The 14367-nt window shown below is 49.6% G+C and overlaps 3 protein-coding genes across 3 annotated transcripts; 2 read left to right on the top strand and 1 right to left on the bottom strand.

Annotated features, from left to right (window-relative positions):
* Positions 1 to 313: 313 nt before the first annotated feature.
* On the bottom strand, positions 314 to 1003 carry LOC120906720. The gene is made up of 2 exons (XM_040318605.1): positions 776 to 1003; positions 314 to 719 (listed from the first exon to the last, which is right to left on the bottom strand). Exons 1-2 carry the CDS (start codon positions 836 to 838, stop codon positions 420 to 422), a joined length of 363 nt encoding a protein of 120 aa, XP_040174539.1. The 5' UTR covers positions 839 to 1003; the 3' UTR covers positions 314 to 419.
* A 1356-nt stretch (positions 1004 to 2359) lies between these two features.
* LOC120906726 lies at positions 2360 to 3182 on the top strand. The gene is made up of 2 exons (XM_040318626.1): positions 2360 to 2486; positions 2570 to 3182. Exons 1-2 carry the CDS (start codon positions 2427 to 2429, stop codon positions 2951 to 2953), a joined length of 444 nt encoding a protein of 147 aa, XP_040174560.1. The 5' UTR covers positions 2360 to 2426; the 3' UTR covers positions 2954 to 3182.
* Positions 3183 to 4592: 1410 nt separating this feature from the next.
* LOC120906288 (phosphoinositide 3-kinase regulatory subunit 4) lies at positions 4593 to 11660 on the top strand. The gene is made up of 4 exons (XM_040317840.1): positions 4593 to 5047; positions 5118 to 5298; positions 6645 to 10417; positions 10745 to 11660. Exons 1-4 carry the CDS (start codon positions 4950 to 4952, stop codon positions 11154 to 11156), a joined length of 4464 nt encoding a protein of 1487 aa, XP_040173774.1. The 5' UTR covers positions 4593 to 4949; the 3' UTR covers positions 11157 to 11660.
* Positions 11661 to 14367: the final 2707 nt, after the last annotated feature.

Consider the following 14367-nt stretch of genomic DNA (forward strand, 5'->3'; position numbering starts at 1 on the left):
TTTGTGCTATAATGGGAGGAATTATTAACGCGTATGGCCGAAATATGGCACTTCAGAAACATATTTCCTGCCCGCAGAGTCCCATAAGAACCCAAGACAAGTGTGCCTACTTATTTTTTATATTATTTTGATGATCAGCAAACCAAACAGAAGAGCTTTAGGTCTGTGGACGATCTTTCTTGGACAGTCTGTTGGGCTTTGGTCAAGACTTTTGGGGAACAAAATCAATGTTTTTCGTGATTTTTTGCTATTTAGATGCTTCGTAACATCCAACGATTTCTCACCAAAAATCCTCAATACAGACACTCAGAGAGATTAATCAATATCCCCCGCCAAGCGAGAAACCTTTATTGTCTGTCCCAATCGCATAAAAAACGTCATATTGTCATCCCCAACGCCCTGCAATGTCCTACCAGAGCCTAGACGCTGGCTGATGCTCCATTAGCCGCCTGAAGCGCCGACAGCGCATTCAGCCCCTGCTGCAATACGGCCGAACCGCACACCTTGTACTGCCAAAGCTGCTGGTGCACCTTGAGACCGGCGGCACACGCGTCCAGCTGCTGGGTAGCCTCCTCCACCACGACCGCCACCGCTGGTTCACTTTCGGCGGGCAGGCTGGTTGCCCGATTCGCCAGTACCAGCAGCACCGTCGCCTTGTACTGGACGGCCTGCTCTTCCAGGGTCAATGCACCACCGCCGCTCTGTTCCGTTTCCTGTGCCTGCGGGAGGGGTGTAAACATTAGCCTTATACTAGGCGCTGCTTTACCAGACGTACCTTCCCGGTGGCCCAAATTGCCACCAAAATAACAGCGCCGGACAGGAGTGCCTTGCGAACCATGGTGCGTGCTTTGTTGCGCTGGGGTGGTGTTGTTCTTTCGTTCTTTCTTTTTCTATCTCTGTCGAGAGGGTCTTGCCCCTTCTGTATATAATTTACACAAGTTTCTTCAAACTTTCACCCACCAAACACGCTCTGATCTGCAAAAGATGGGAAGAAAATGGAGGATATCCGTTAGTTTGCCGAAACGAAAGGATATCCGTCTTTCGTTTTTCTTATCGCTTTTTTTGTAACTTACAGTTGATTTACTGACTCACTGATGACGCGACACTTCAACGCCACACGTGACTGGTGTAGACACCCCGAGTAATACTCCCGGTAGGGTTAGAATCGCGGTCCATTCCATGTGAGCCGTGTTGGTATCTTCGTCATCGCTGTGATTGTTTTTTTTTGTTTGTCCCGTTGGCAGAGGGCACCTCCATGTGGATACACGTACTTTACAACAGCGCTTTGTCGTTCTTCGGGGCGAACATAAGAAGGTGTTATCAGTATCTATTGTATTAATGGTCGTCATAATTTAAACTTCGGTCGGTTGTGAGATTTGCGGCAAATGGGAGAAAGTTTGTTGGAAAGGCGTGTACGTCCGTTGGATTTTATTACCAAGTCATTGAATGTAACTGTCGAATAGAGGCATCAGAGTTGTAATCGGACAATAATTGAAATTGGGTAATTCAAGATGTCAAAAAGTAAATCTCTTTCAAAATATACTTTTTTTTTCAAAGGTTCAAACATGTGATGCAATATATTTCTATAGATAGATACCTAATATGCTAATAATTTAAATAGTCGTAATATTATGTTAATGTATGCAACAAGTCTTATAATTAGTCTGAACAATCATCAACGTGCTTTTTAATAATATCCAGTTTTACAAACCACCTTCAGGATATCTTATTGATGTAAGGCTCTCGAAGGATGCAATAGACTTATAACGATTCAAAACATACAATCACAGTAATCACAGTGATTTAAATTCCAATTTGTATATGAAACTCAGATTTCTATTCTAATTCCAAACTGAGGATCAATTTACAAAGGATTTTCTCTCGCAAATTGAATTGTGTTCAAAAGTTCAGCTTTGAGAAGGATTTGAGGTGTTTATAAATTTCTCAGAAATGGTAATGCCTTAACTCGAATTTCTACCAATACATTCTTGGAATTGGCTAACAGACTTGAAGTTGAATGTTTGTGAACTTTGGGCCACATTTTCTTGAAAAACTAATCTATTGAATTGCTCGGAGAGTTCTGAGAAAAAATATTTTTGACGCGTTAGTTCGAAAACGGCCTAGTTTCTGTCGCGGAAGCGTTAGTGGTTTGATCACTTTAATCATCTGCAATGTCCCCCGCCGTTAGAGATATTGTTACAACAGATCAAATAATCAACACTGCGCTCCTGTTACCAACACGGCCGTGCCCAGTGCGGAACTGCACCACTAATCTATCAGCAAACATTCTAATACACCCGCACACAACCCCTGCTATCCGGGGGTCTTTCCATTGGCATCAGATAAACAACCCGGCCCGACTATATCTATTGCCGACTGGCGTACAGTTTCCGCACAGACGAGATACGACCACTCCAACAAGCATAATGAACAGCTCACTGACGATTTTTGCCGTGCTAGCGATTGGCCTAGCGGTGGCCCAACAGGTAAGCAGTAGCATTGCGGATGAACCGTAAAACATTCTTGGAAGAACTGTTCAGAACATTTTTGTGTGTTTTTTTTTCCTCAGCCCGATGAATCTAATGTGCTCGGTGCGGGCAATTTGGCAACCGTGGGCGGTGTTTCACTTGAGCAGCGCACGGTCGACCAGCAGAACCAGCGGCTAGCGTTGTCGTTTGCTCGTGCCTTCCCGGAGGAAACGCCGGCCGAATTTCAGCCGCTAGTGGTGGCCCTGTACGTGCGCTGCCAGGCGGAGCTGGACAACTGTGCCGACTTTCTGTGGGAGACGCATCTACTGCGCGAGTATCGCAACTGTGCGATGACACAGCGACGCCTCTGCACGCAGGAGGTGCAGGAATTGCAGGCCCAGCTGAGCGTGATGGCCGATGAGGCCAATGAGCAACTGGAGCTATCGCCGGCGGAGGAAGAAGTGCTGGCGCAATTAGCCGAGTAATCGATCAGAAAATCGAATGGGATTAAAATGTCACCCAAACAAACATATTGTTTGGACAAACAAAGAAGGAATCAATTCTTGTGCACCCAAACAGTCGAATCCTAATCAAATCAAAGCATATACAATTCACTTCGTATGGAATGAACAACAAAACTAGATTTATTGTGCAATAAATTTGCAATGTGATTTCATATTGTGTCGAAGTAGAATAAAAATCATTAAACTGGAACTGTGTTTTTCCCTTTTCTCTAATAAGTTCGTTTAACACGATTACAGTTTTTTTCTTATTCTGATAATCCTAAACCGGTTCCAAACTTAAAAATATGCTGGGAATTAATTCTGTAGCATGGCCTGATCTTCAAAGTAGTCTTGGACGATCTTATACATTAAATCAAAGTTGATGTAATGGCAACTACGATGTCATAATTGTTTATTAATACAGCCTAGCAGGAATACCTTAGGCTTTGAAACTGTTGTTGGAGCTAGTCATGTTCTAGTACTGAATTATCCTTTTATTAGAATTTTGGGATTTATTCCCGACCTTAGAACATGTTCCAAGCCTAATCCCGGATCTGAAACAAATTCAAAATTTCTAAATTTCGAAACATCTGCAAATAATTTTGATAGGTTCCAGGACCGGTATGGGTTCATGATATGTTCCAGAATCAGTATGGGTTCATGATAGATTCCAAGACCGATCCGGGTTCATGATAGGTTCGAGGACCGATACGGGTTCACGATCGGTTCCAGAACCGGTATGGGTTCATTATAGATTCCAGGACCGGTATTGATTCGTGATAGGTTCCAGAACCGGTTCGGATTCATGATAGGTTCCAGGACCGATATGGGTTCATGATAAATTGCAGGGCTGGTATTGCTTCGTGATAGATTCCAGGACTGATACGGGTTCATGATAGGTTCGAAGACTAATACGAGTTCACGATCGGATCTAGAACCGGTATGGGTTTAGTATAGATTCCAGCACCGGTATGGATTCATGATGGTTCCAGAACCTGTATGGATTCAAGATTGGTTCCAGGACCAGTATGGGTTCACGATAGGTTCCAGGACCGGAATGGGTTCATGATAGGTTCCAGGACCGGCGTAGGCCTATGACCAATTCCAAAACTGGTATGGGTTAAGCATCCAGGACTTTTATGAGTTCAGTATCCGTTCTAGAATCGCAAGGGGTCAGTATCTGTTTTATAATCGGTATAGGTCCGTGATCGGTTCCAAGACCGGTATGAGTTCAGTATCAGTTTAAGGACCGGTATAGGTTCAGTATTGCTTCCAAGACCAATATGAATTATATATCGGTTCCAGAACGACCGTGGGTTTTATACCGGTTTCAGGACTAGTGTGGGTTTGGCATTAGTTCCAACACCGGTAGAAGTTTTTTTTTCAGTTTTAGGCCTTTGTATGAGACCATCAGTTTTTTTATTTAAATGTAGCTGTAACCGGGTTAACCGGGTTAAAATTAACCAGTACGGAAGAAAAATACTAGAACAAAAATAAGAACCGTTACAAATTTCAAATTTCAAACTTGTTGCTCAGCTATTTCCCTAGGCACAGCACACCACTGGGCACCTGTCGGAAACGTCACACCGAACGCGTCAAAAGCAAACGTCAAAAGCGCTGCGCAAGCAAAACAACAACAAGCTGATAACAATGGACACGCACTGAATTGTGCTGGTTCGTTTGGCTCGCGAAAATAACAGTGCATCTGAATCACCTCTTTCGCGTGTTTGTGTATGTGTGTGTTTGTGAATCCTCCAAAGAATCAGAAAAAAAGGTGTTTCTCCCCAGCCGACATCAATCAAAGCAGACCGAAAGCCTGCAGCATCATCCGCGGTGACAAAAAAAACACACTACTGCACCAGCGCACAGGCGGACACACAATCAAACAGCCCCTAGCGTGCAGGGGGGGGGCGAACAACCCATCAACCGTTTTGGACGTGGGGCTGGGCGGGGCAGAGGGTGAAGCAATTCCGTCACGATGGGCAACCAGCTGGTTGCGCTGGCACCGTCACAAATCTTCCCCGTCGAGCACTACCTCACGGGGACGTTCGAGTTTGACCTACAGTTTGAGAAGAGGTAACACATCCAGCCAAAAAAAATGATTGCAAAACTAAATTGTCCGTTTTCTTGCTCCGTTCGGTTGCAGCATGGGAAGCACCCGCTTCATGAAGGTGGCCAAGGTGAAGGTCGACGAGGGACCGGCCGTCGTGAAGGTGTTTGTAAGGCACGATCCCTCCCTGCCGCTCGAACAGCACCTCGAGCGCATCGAGCACATCAAGAAGCATCTTGCGAACGCGGTCAACTGCTTACCATTCCAAAAAGTGCTGGTAATTTTGTGCGGCTTGATTGTTAATCTATTTGTTTAATTTATTTAGGGATTTAGGGGATTGTTGTGCAGGAAGACCAAGGAAAAGTAACTTCATCAAGCGTAGTATCACAATGAAACGAATGCAACGAAGGCTGCATGAGCTATTTCCATAATCCAAAGCTGTTACAGCTAGCGCGGATTTTACGGAAATGAAAAATAGCCTATAAAATCGACATTATTTTCTTTCTGTCACCCCAGAATGGACCTCTGGTTAACATTAACACGTTGAGCGAAACATAATCACTATCTGGACGATGGGTTTAATTCATCTCCAGCTTTATTATCTAATACTCAACGTGATACAATGTGGCAGTCAAAGTATTTATGAGCAAAATAAGAATACTGGTTTTGTTTGAATGCAATACGATGCAAAAAAATGATTGAGTACAGAGCATTCAAATTCTGACGAAGCTCATGGTCCTCCATCTGTATTCCGCTTTTCTTGGCACAACAACAGCTGATTTTCCTCTGGGGGGAAATGTTTGAAGGGCCTGTATCTGTTATTGCATTGAAATAAGAAGTTTCAGAAGCGAAATCAGTGCGGGAATCTACATGAGTATGGATCAAGGAAATTTTGATTCTTTGCTTCTATAAATACTTAGCATCATTGGACCCAAACGCCTATTCTTATGAAAATGCTAAAACCGACTCCGTTTCGCAGCCGATTCCGATTCCGGGGCCGATTCCAACTCCGGAGCCGATTCCGGAACTGATTCCGGAGCCGATTCCAATTCCAGATCCAATCACGGAACCGATTCCGGAACTGATTCCGGAGCCAATTCCAATTCCAGATCCGATCACGGAACCAATTCTGGAGCCGATTCCGGAACCAATTCCGAAGCCGATTCCAGAACCAATTCCGATGCCGATTTCGGACCTACTATTCGGAATCGATTCCAGAAAAATCCTCTGAGCTAGCCGGAATCGATTTCGACGAAATCTTCATTTTTCCCATCACTACCATCAATAATCAAGAAATCAATAAGTTGCTTTCATATTGGTGCGGATCTCAAACGGGTTTGATGCGAATTTCGCGGTTTTTAAATCGAGACCTCTGTAACAGCTCTGATAATGAGAACAAATGACAGATTGAACATATAGAGAACCCATGTAAAAAGGTAGAAAGGAGCCAAACGTTGCTACTGAACAGGCCTGAAGTCACAGAGACAGAGTATATAGAATTGTTTCAAAGGCCAGTCAAAATCGGCTATCTTTATCATAAAAATAAGCTTCCCATATTATTGAAACCAAAAAAAAAAAAAACAAAGAATTAACCCCTTCTCCGCATTCGCTACTCGTTCGCAGACGATGGAAAAGGCGTGCCTGATCGTGCGGCAGTACGTGAAGCACAGCCTGTACGATCGCGTCTCGACCCGCCCGTTCCTCACGGTGATCGAGAAGAAGTGGATCACATTCCAGATACTGTGCGCGCTGCACCAGTGCCACAAGCAGCGGATCTGCCACGGCGACATCAAGCTGGAGAACATCCTGATCACCTCGTGGAACTGGGTGCTGCTGTCCGACTTTGCCTCGTTCAAGCCGACCTACCTGCCGGAGGACAATCCGGCCGACTACAGCTACTTCTTCGACACGAGCCGGCGGCGCACGTGCTACATCGCGCCGGAGCGGTTCGTGCGCTCGTCGAGCGGCGAATCGATCCAGCCGAAGGACGGACCGCTGGTCGGCGACGGCCAGTACTGTGCCGGGCAGCTGCTGCCCGAGATGGACATCTTTTCGGCCGGCTGCGCGCTGCTCGAGCTGTGGACCGAGGGTACCGCGCCGTTCGAGTTTTCCCAGCTGCTCGCGTACCGGCGGGGCGAGGTCGACCTGGTCCGCAAGCACCTGGACGGGATCGAGAACGAGCGGCTGCGGCAGCTGGTCGAGTCGATGCTCAGCCCCGATCCGCGCGATCGCAAATCGGCCGAGCTGTACCTGGACCAGGAGCGGGGCAAGCTGTTCCCCGAGTACTTCTACGCCTTCCTGCAGTCCTACCTGCAGATGTTCTCGACCGTGCCGGTGGTGCCGCCGGACGAGAAGGTCACCCGGCTGCACGGCGACATCAGCCAGATCGTGCAGATACTGACTGGTGGTGGCGGCGGTGGCGGAGGCGGAGGCGGAGGCGACGACCCGCCCGAACCTTCCGACGACGACGACGACGACGGCCTGATACTGATCACGGGCGTCATCACGTCCTGCATCCGCGGGCTCAGCTTCTGCCGGTCGAAGCTGCTCGCGCTCGAAATCCTGCAGGCGCTGGCGGAAAACACCACCTCCGAAACGATACTCGACCGCATCCTGCCCTACATCCTGCATCTGGCGCAGGACGCAGCGCCCCGCGTCCGCGTCTGCTCGCTCAACACGCTCACCCGCTGCCTACGGCTGGTGCGGCAGCTGCCCCGCAGCGACGCGAACGTCTTTCCCGAGTACATCCTGCCCGCGATCGCACCGCTAGCCACCGACCACTCCACCTTCGTGCGCATGACGTATGCGCGCAACATCGCAACGCTGGCCGACACTGCGGTCAGCTTTCTGGAGCAGTCGCAGCACACCTGCACCTCGGAGAACGTGCCGCCGCCGCACTACGAAACCGAGCTGAGCGCGCTGCACGAGATGCTGCACCAGACGGTGCTGTCCCTGCTGACGGACGCGCAGTCCGCGGTGAAGCAGACGCTCATGACGTCCGGCATCACGCAGCTGTGCGTGTTCTTCGGCCGGCAGAAGGCGAACGACGTCATCCTGTCGCACATGATCACCTTCCTGAACGACAAGGAGGACCGGCATCTGCGCGGCGCCTTCTTCGACTGCATCGTGGGCGTCGCGTCGTACGTCGGGTGGCACTGTGCGCCGATGCTGCTGCCGCTGCTGCAGCAGGGCCTGACCGATCCGGAGGAGTTCGTGATCGCGAAGGCAATCCACGCGACCACGCTGCTGGTGGAGCTCGGGCTGATACAGAAGCAGGGCACGATCGAGTTTATCGGCGAGTGCGCCTGCTACCTCGCCCATCCGAACCTGTGGATCCGGCACGAGGTGGTCGAGCTGGTGGCGACGGCCGCCCGCATCCTCACCGCGATCGATGTGCAGTGCAAGGTGCGGCCCTCGATTGCGCCCCACCTGCGCCTGCCGCTGATCGAGCTGACCTGTCCGGAGCTGCTGCTCGACTGTCTGGTGCCGCCGGTGCCGCGCAACATCTACGACGCGGTGCTACGCTTCGGCCCGGACATTGCGCCGCTGATCGCGGTGCTGCGGGAGCGCAAGCAGGCCCGCGCGCGGCAGCAAGCGGTCGCGGCCGAGCGGGAGGGCGACCGGCGCCAGTCGCCGCTGCCCGACAGCGGGCAGCAGGCACCGCCGCCCGGGATACAGCAGCTGCTGCGCCGCCTCACCACCGAGGGGCTGACGGAGCAGATCGAGGAGCAGCTGCTCGCGATGAGCGTCCATCTGATGAAGCTGCACCACTACAAGCTGGCGGAGACGCGCCACACGCAGCAGCCGTCCGGCCGGATCGTGCTCGACCACTACCCGGACGTGATGGGCGAGGTGCCACTGGCCGGCGCCGACACACATCTCCCGCTGGCGAAAGGGGGCGCTCTCCCGGGGCGGCCAGCCGCGTCTGGCAGTGCTGGCGATGGAACGGCACCAACGGGGGACGGGCTGGGAAAGCAGGCGGGCGGACGTACCGCGCGCAAAAGCGAATCGGACAGTGCGCAGGACTGGCAGCACATGCTGAGCGCGATCGAATCGCACACGCCCTCACCAAGCTCACCGACCGGTGGCGGGGGCGATTTAACCGTCACAGGCACGGCTGTTCTGCCTGCACCACCGCCGGTCGCCGCCACCGGGGCCACCGTGCCGATGGCCACGATCGCGGCCGCCCTGCCGCCGACCGTGCACCACCACCATCATCATGCGACGCCGACCACCTCGAGCCTGGTGGAGTACAGCCTGCCGGAGCGCACCACCGGCCACCAGGAGCGGCTGTCCGACTGTCGGCTCGAGATGGAGGCGCTCGTCGCGAAGCTGCGCACCCGCTTCGCCACCTACCAGCGGCAGCGGGAGCTGCGCGAGTCGACCAGCGCCGGGCCAGCCCTGCCGGCCGGCTGGCGCCTCTCCGGCACACTCGTGGCCCACCTGGCCGAGCACAAGGCGGCCGTCGCCCGGATGGCGGCGCTCAAGCCGCACACCGGCTCGCTGTTCGCGAGCGCCTCCATCGACGGCACGGTGCGGCTGTGGGACTGCAACAAGCTGGACGGGCAGCAGTCGGTCAACCGGTCGCGCCAGTCGTACCACGCCAACACGCCGCTGCACGCGGTCGCCGCCTGCGACGCCGGCCAATCGCTGGCGGTGGCGGGCAAGGACGGCACGCTGCTGCTGCTCAAGATCGACACCAACTCGAGCAAGATGGCGCTGCAGCAGGCGCGCCACTTCGAGGCGGACACGCGCTACACGTCCGCCTCCAGCTCGACGGGCGAGCTCGGCCCGGACGATGGGCCGGTGGTCGAGATGCACCCGCTCGACCAGGGCGCCCAGAGCGTGATCGTGTACGCGACGCTGTACGGTGCGCTCGTCGGCTGGGACATCCGCATGCCCGACTACGCCTGGCGGCTGCAGAGCGACCTGCGCAGCGGCGTCATCACCACGTTCTGCATCGATCCGTCCAGCTCGTGGCTGACGGTGGGGACGAGCAGCGGTCGCCACGTGTGCTGGGATCTGCGCTTCCAGCTGCCGATAGCGGAGATCAAGCACCCGCACGATGCGCGCATCCGGCGCGTCTCGCACCATCCGACCGAATCGTCCTGGCTCGTGTCGGCCTCGCAGGGCAACAGCGAGGTGTACGTGTGGAACATCGAGACTGGCCACCGGCAGCAGGCGTACTGGGCTAGCGCGAGCCCACCGCTCTCCAACAGCAACGCGTCCTCGCACTCGGTCTGCGCGCTGCTGCCGGGTGTGAACGATGGCAACCCGTTCCTGTTGACTGGAGGGACCGATCAGCGCCTGCGCTACTGGGATCCGGTCAACATCGAAAACTGTGCGCTGGTTGTGCCGTCCGCCCGGGACTACGCCCCACTCAACGTCACGTACGAGTGAGTATTGCTCTCGATGGTTACGGTTACTGGCAGTGCTGCAAAATGTCACTGTCAATGTCATAAAAAAATCTGACTAAAGTGAAATCCGTGTCAGCATCACGTACTCAATTGTGATAATCATAGGTGATACTCAAAACTCGATTGGTGTGACTTCATGACATTTTTGCTTCATGACATTTTTGCGACCATCGCTTGGTCAGTTACTGCGTCATGACTTTTTTACTGTAATCATTTTTGCAAAATGTCACTGACAAAGTCAAAAAAACATTATCTTCGCATTGTGTTCTTTATTCCATTTCATTTCTTTTATTTTTTTATTTGTAGATCACGCCTAATCGACGGTACGAAAGTAATCTCCGAGATACACTGCAACAACAACAGCAATAACAACAACAACAACAATAGCAACGTCCAAATCAACAACAACAACAGCCACAACAGCAGCAATACCAACGCAAATCAGACCAGCGGAGGGCAAAGTGGCGGAATGGCCGGCAACAATGCGAACACGCCGGGTGGCGGCAGTGCAGGGGCGACTCCCGGTGGCCCAGGGTCCGGTGCCGGCGGGTCCAGTGAGCGGAGCGGCCGGCAGCCGGACGACGACCACCGGGTGGGGCCGGAAATGCCCGCCCACGGGCATAACGACGTGATCAGCGATCTGCTGATGTGCCGCTCGGCGAAGCAAACGTTCATCGCGTCCAGCAGCCGGGACGGCGTGATCAAGCTGTGGAAGTGAGCGCCGGAAGTCGTCGGAAGTCTGCGGACGGTGTACGGTAAAAAAGGGGAAGTAGTATTAAGCCTTATTAACGTTTCTTTCCCTCACAGGTGATCATCTTCATCAGCGCGTGGGTAGTGGGTTTTGTTGTGCGGACAGGGTAAATGTGCAATTATTTTTCCTTTTTTTTGTTGTTATGTTTTGTGGCTGTAAACACACGAGTTGCAGGAAACACGCGGAAGAAGAATCGCACATTTATCCAGACGCCTGCCCGCAATACCCCTCCATTTCGTTTCTAATCGTTTTTCCTATTTTTCGTTTCATTTTTTTTGCTTTATGATCTGTTATTGCATTACTCATACTCTATTGTGCTGAGATTAATCTCTTTATGTTGTGATTTCGGGAGCGAACGTTCGCTAGTGGTATTTTGCTAGAGGATACTGCATAACAGTGTGTATCTTGCATGTTAACGTTATTCAACTCAGGATGCTATTATCCTAGAAATATAATATTAAGAATTACTTACATCAATGTGCTACATACTTTTTTAACTTACAACAAACGTCCGTAGATATCACATCGACATGAAGATAATTTCGTTGAGCATTGGTAAAGATCTTCATCCAATGTACAGCGAGTATACATAATAAATAAATACTATAGCAACATTTACAAAACAAAAAAAACTGTAGTACTGCAAGTCAAACATGGAATTGGACAACATGGAATCTTGCACAAAAGGGCGTCATCTCTTTTCATGAAGTGTTATTAGTTATGTTATGTATGATGAGAGTACATCCTGTCAATATCTTCACGCCCTAGACAAAAAATCCAAAATTGCCGATGAGAGTGTAAAGAAATTTCGTTTAGAACACTTTCTTTTTTTCTGAAAACCTATCGCTGTGCTTCATCGCATGCGATTTTATCGCACGTGCTGTCAAACGCTTTTTCGTATAATATTGCGATTATTTAGATGATTTTGATAGTTCAACGATTATGACAAATTAAGTTGAGATTGTTCCTACAAAACACTAAACGTTTATCTTTACAGATAACATCGGATTCGACGTCCGACGAAATAAAAAATTTGTGATTCCGTCGTACGACTCGCACGTCCGACGTTATCTTTCAAATCCCATATAAATTTTATCCGATAAAATCGCATTCGATCAGCGTTGCTACCACACTAAGAGATCGCAGCTAGATGCTTTGTAGCGGGAGAATTCAAATTAGATCACAATTTGATATCACTGCCTGGTCATTCTTTTCCAGAATTTATAACCAGATAGCTGGTGTGCTATTCTAAAATTACTTTTTTTTATAAAAGACTCTACATAGCTCGCTTGCGCCATTCGTTTTTGATGAGTTTTTTTTGTGTAATGATTTAAGACGACTAACTTCTGTAATATTATCATGAACAAATTCAAGTAAAAAATCAACAAATTTCATGGCTTTCGCAAAGCATGAATATGGAAGCATGGACGAATGATCTTCATTACTCGAAGTCGAAATGTCCATTAAACTATCATCGGTTCCTTCACCTGAAATAGTATCCTCACTATTAAATGTATCACCTAACACCTCACAAAGTTGATGATATCATCATCGGTGTAAACCATGCTTGTAATCCATGCTGGATTGTTAATTTCATCGTAAAGATCTTCTTCTATCCATGTTCCAGTCAGTCTCTTCGCATGTACTACAGCTGTTAAATCTGCTAGATCATTAAAAAACATCATTACATTTGTTACGACTCGTACTTCTACGAATTTTGAATCGTAGATGAAGCAAGCGGCTACCAACCATTCAATGCTTTGCTGCAAAGATATTTTCTTAAAGTTGGCTTAGCAAGGATTCTCCTTTGATCGCCTGTGATTCGCTTCTCGCTGCTGACGAGATCATACATAAAGTGCTTCATTTAACAACGGAAACGTCTGCATATTCCGAGTTTTTCGATTCCATGTTCTTTAAAAGCTTTGAGTTTTGTGCAAAATTCTTTTTTTATTGCTTAAGCAAAAACAGATTTAAGATGTTCTTTATTCCAAAGATGTTTGCGAACCAAAAATGTTTATAACTCAGAAAGTAAAGAAATCTCAGTTAGCGAACACTTACTGCACCTTAAATGTTGTACCGATAATCGATAGTGCATCCTTCTGCTCATGAGCATCTTAGACTTGCGGAATATACGCTGTATGCTCGCTTGAATCTCCAGTCTTAGGTATCTTACCTTAGCTTTAACAATACACCATCACGCGACGTAGGTTTCTGTGTGTAGGTGCAATTAATAATTCAAGACGTAGCATATTTATACACGACCGGGAGGGATTATTACCCAATCCATCAGTATGCGCGGCGTACGCGTGCTTTTCGCGAGTTCCCGCGCGTGTTGCGTCACATACACACCCCCCTGTCTAACGACAGACACCTTTAGAACGAACAACAATACTCGGTTCTTTTTGTTTTTATGCATATTCCCTTCTAATGCCGCCATCCAGCTGTCATCTAGAAGACGGTGCAAACGCCACTACGCACTTGCAATTAGAATCCGATCCGGTCCGATGTCTAATGAAGTCTCTCGTTTCTGGCGTGCCAGAATTTATGGCCCAATAGGGGCGTACATCGTGAATCATAATGGTTGACACCTCTTCTAGCAGATCGGGATTTTTTTTATTAGGTTGGGTTTTTAGGCCGGGCCGCCACAGGGCACATTCCCCGGGGGATTTTATTTCCTGGCGCAGACATTCCGGGAACTACCGAATGTTTTATGTGTTACTTGCTGCTTCTTTCACGTTCCCGATTTCGCATGCCAAGCAGGGGCGACCGTTTGAGCTTGGAATGACACAGCTCGGATGCGTCGGATGGCTAGCCGATCCCGTGCCGAATTGAGGGTATCGGGGAGCCTAAGCGGTAACAGTAGTAGAGGCCTCCTATAGGTGTTGAGCGTGAGGGGGGGTGAGGGTGTTTTGGACCTCTCAAATCAAAAATTCAACCTATCGACCTCAGAGGTCTTTGATGCACATACTGTTATTATTGTTATTACTATTGTTATTAGGTCTTTAATCAATGGACTAGTGATGTGCTCTCTGGAGCGAACCCACGACTCCGATTCGACTGCGGATATTTCTAGTTCGATTCCGAGTCTGGCGAAATGGGAATTACTGATTCCGACCGGAGTCGGAGTCACCTTGAGTCGTAGTGGTCTAAGTCGCAGTCATTCGGATGACTCCAGACG

Source organism: Anopheles arabiensis, chromosome X, assembly GCF_016920715.1.
Source record: "Anopheles arabiensis isolate DONGOLA chromosome X, AaraD3, whole genome shotgun sequence".
NCBI classification, from domain to species: domain Eukaryota; kingdom Metazoa; phylum Arthropoda; class Insecta; order Diptera; family Culicidae; genus Anopheles; species Anopheles arabiensis.

What these genes read in the sequence shown, in the direction of transcription:
- LOC120906726 (XM_040318626.1), top strand. Translation starts at nt 2,427, where the DNA reads ATGAACAGCTCACTGACGATTTTTGCCGTGCTAGCGATTGGCCTAGCG. An exon ending in GCCTAGCGGTGGCCCAACAG is followed by an intron (nt 2,487 to 2,569) that starts GTAAGCAGTAGC and finishes TTTTTTCCTCAG; the next exon opens with CCCGATGAATCTAATGTGCT.
- LOC120906720 (XM_040318605.1), bottom strand. Translation starts at nt 838, where the DNA reads ATGGTTCGCAAGGCACTCCTGTCCGGCGCTGTTATTTTGGTGGCAATT. An exon ending in CAATTTGGGCCACCGGGAAG is followed by an intron (nt 720 to 775) that starts GTACGTCTGGTA and finishes CCCCTCCCGCAG; the next exon opens with GCACAGGAAACGGAACAGAG.
- LOC120906288 (XM_040317840.1), top strand. Translation starts at nt 4,950, where the DNA reads ATGGGCAACCAGCTGGTTGCGCTGGCACCGTCACAAATCTTCCCCGTC. An exon ending in GACCTACAGTTTGAGAAGAG is followed by an intron (nt 5,048 to 5,117) that starts GTAACACATCCA and finishes GTTCGGTTGCAG; the next exon opens with CATGGGAAGCACCCGCTTCA. An exon ending in CCACTCAACGTCACGTACGA is followed by an intron (nt 10,418 to 10,744) that starts GTGAGTATTGCT and finishes TTTTATTTGTAG; the next exon opens with ATCACGCCTAATCGACGGTA.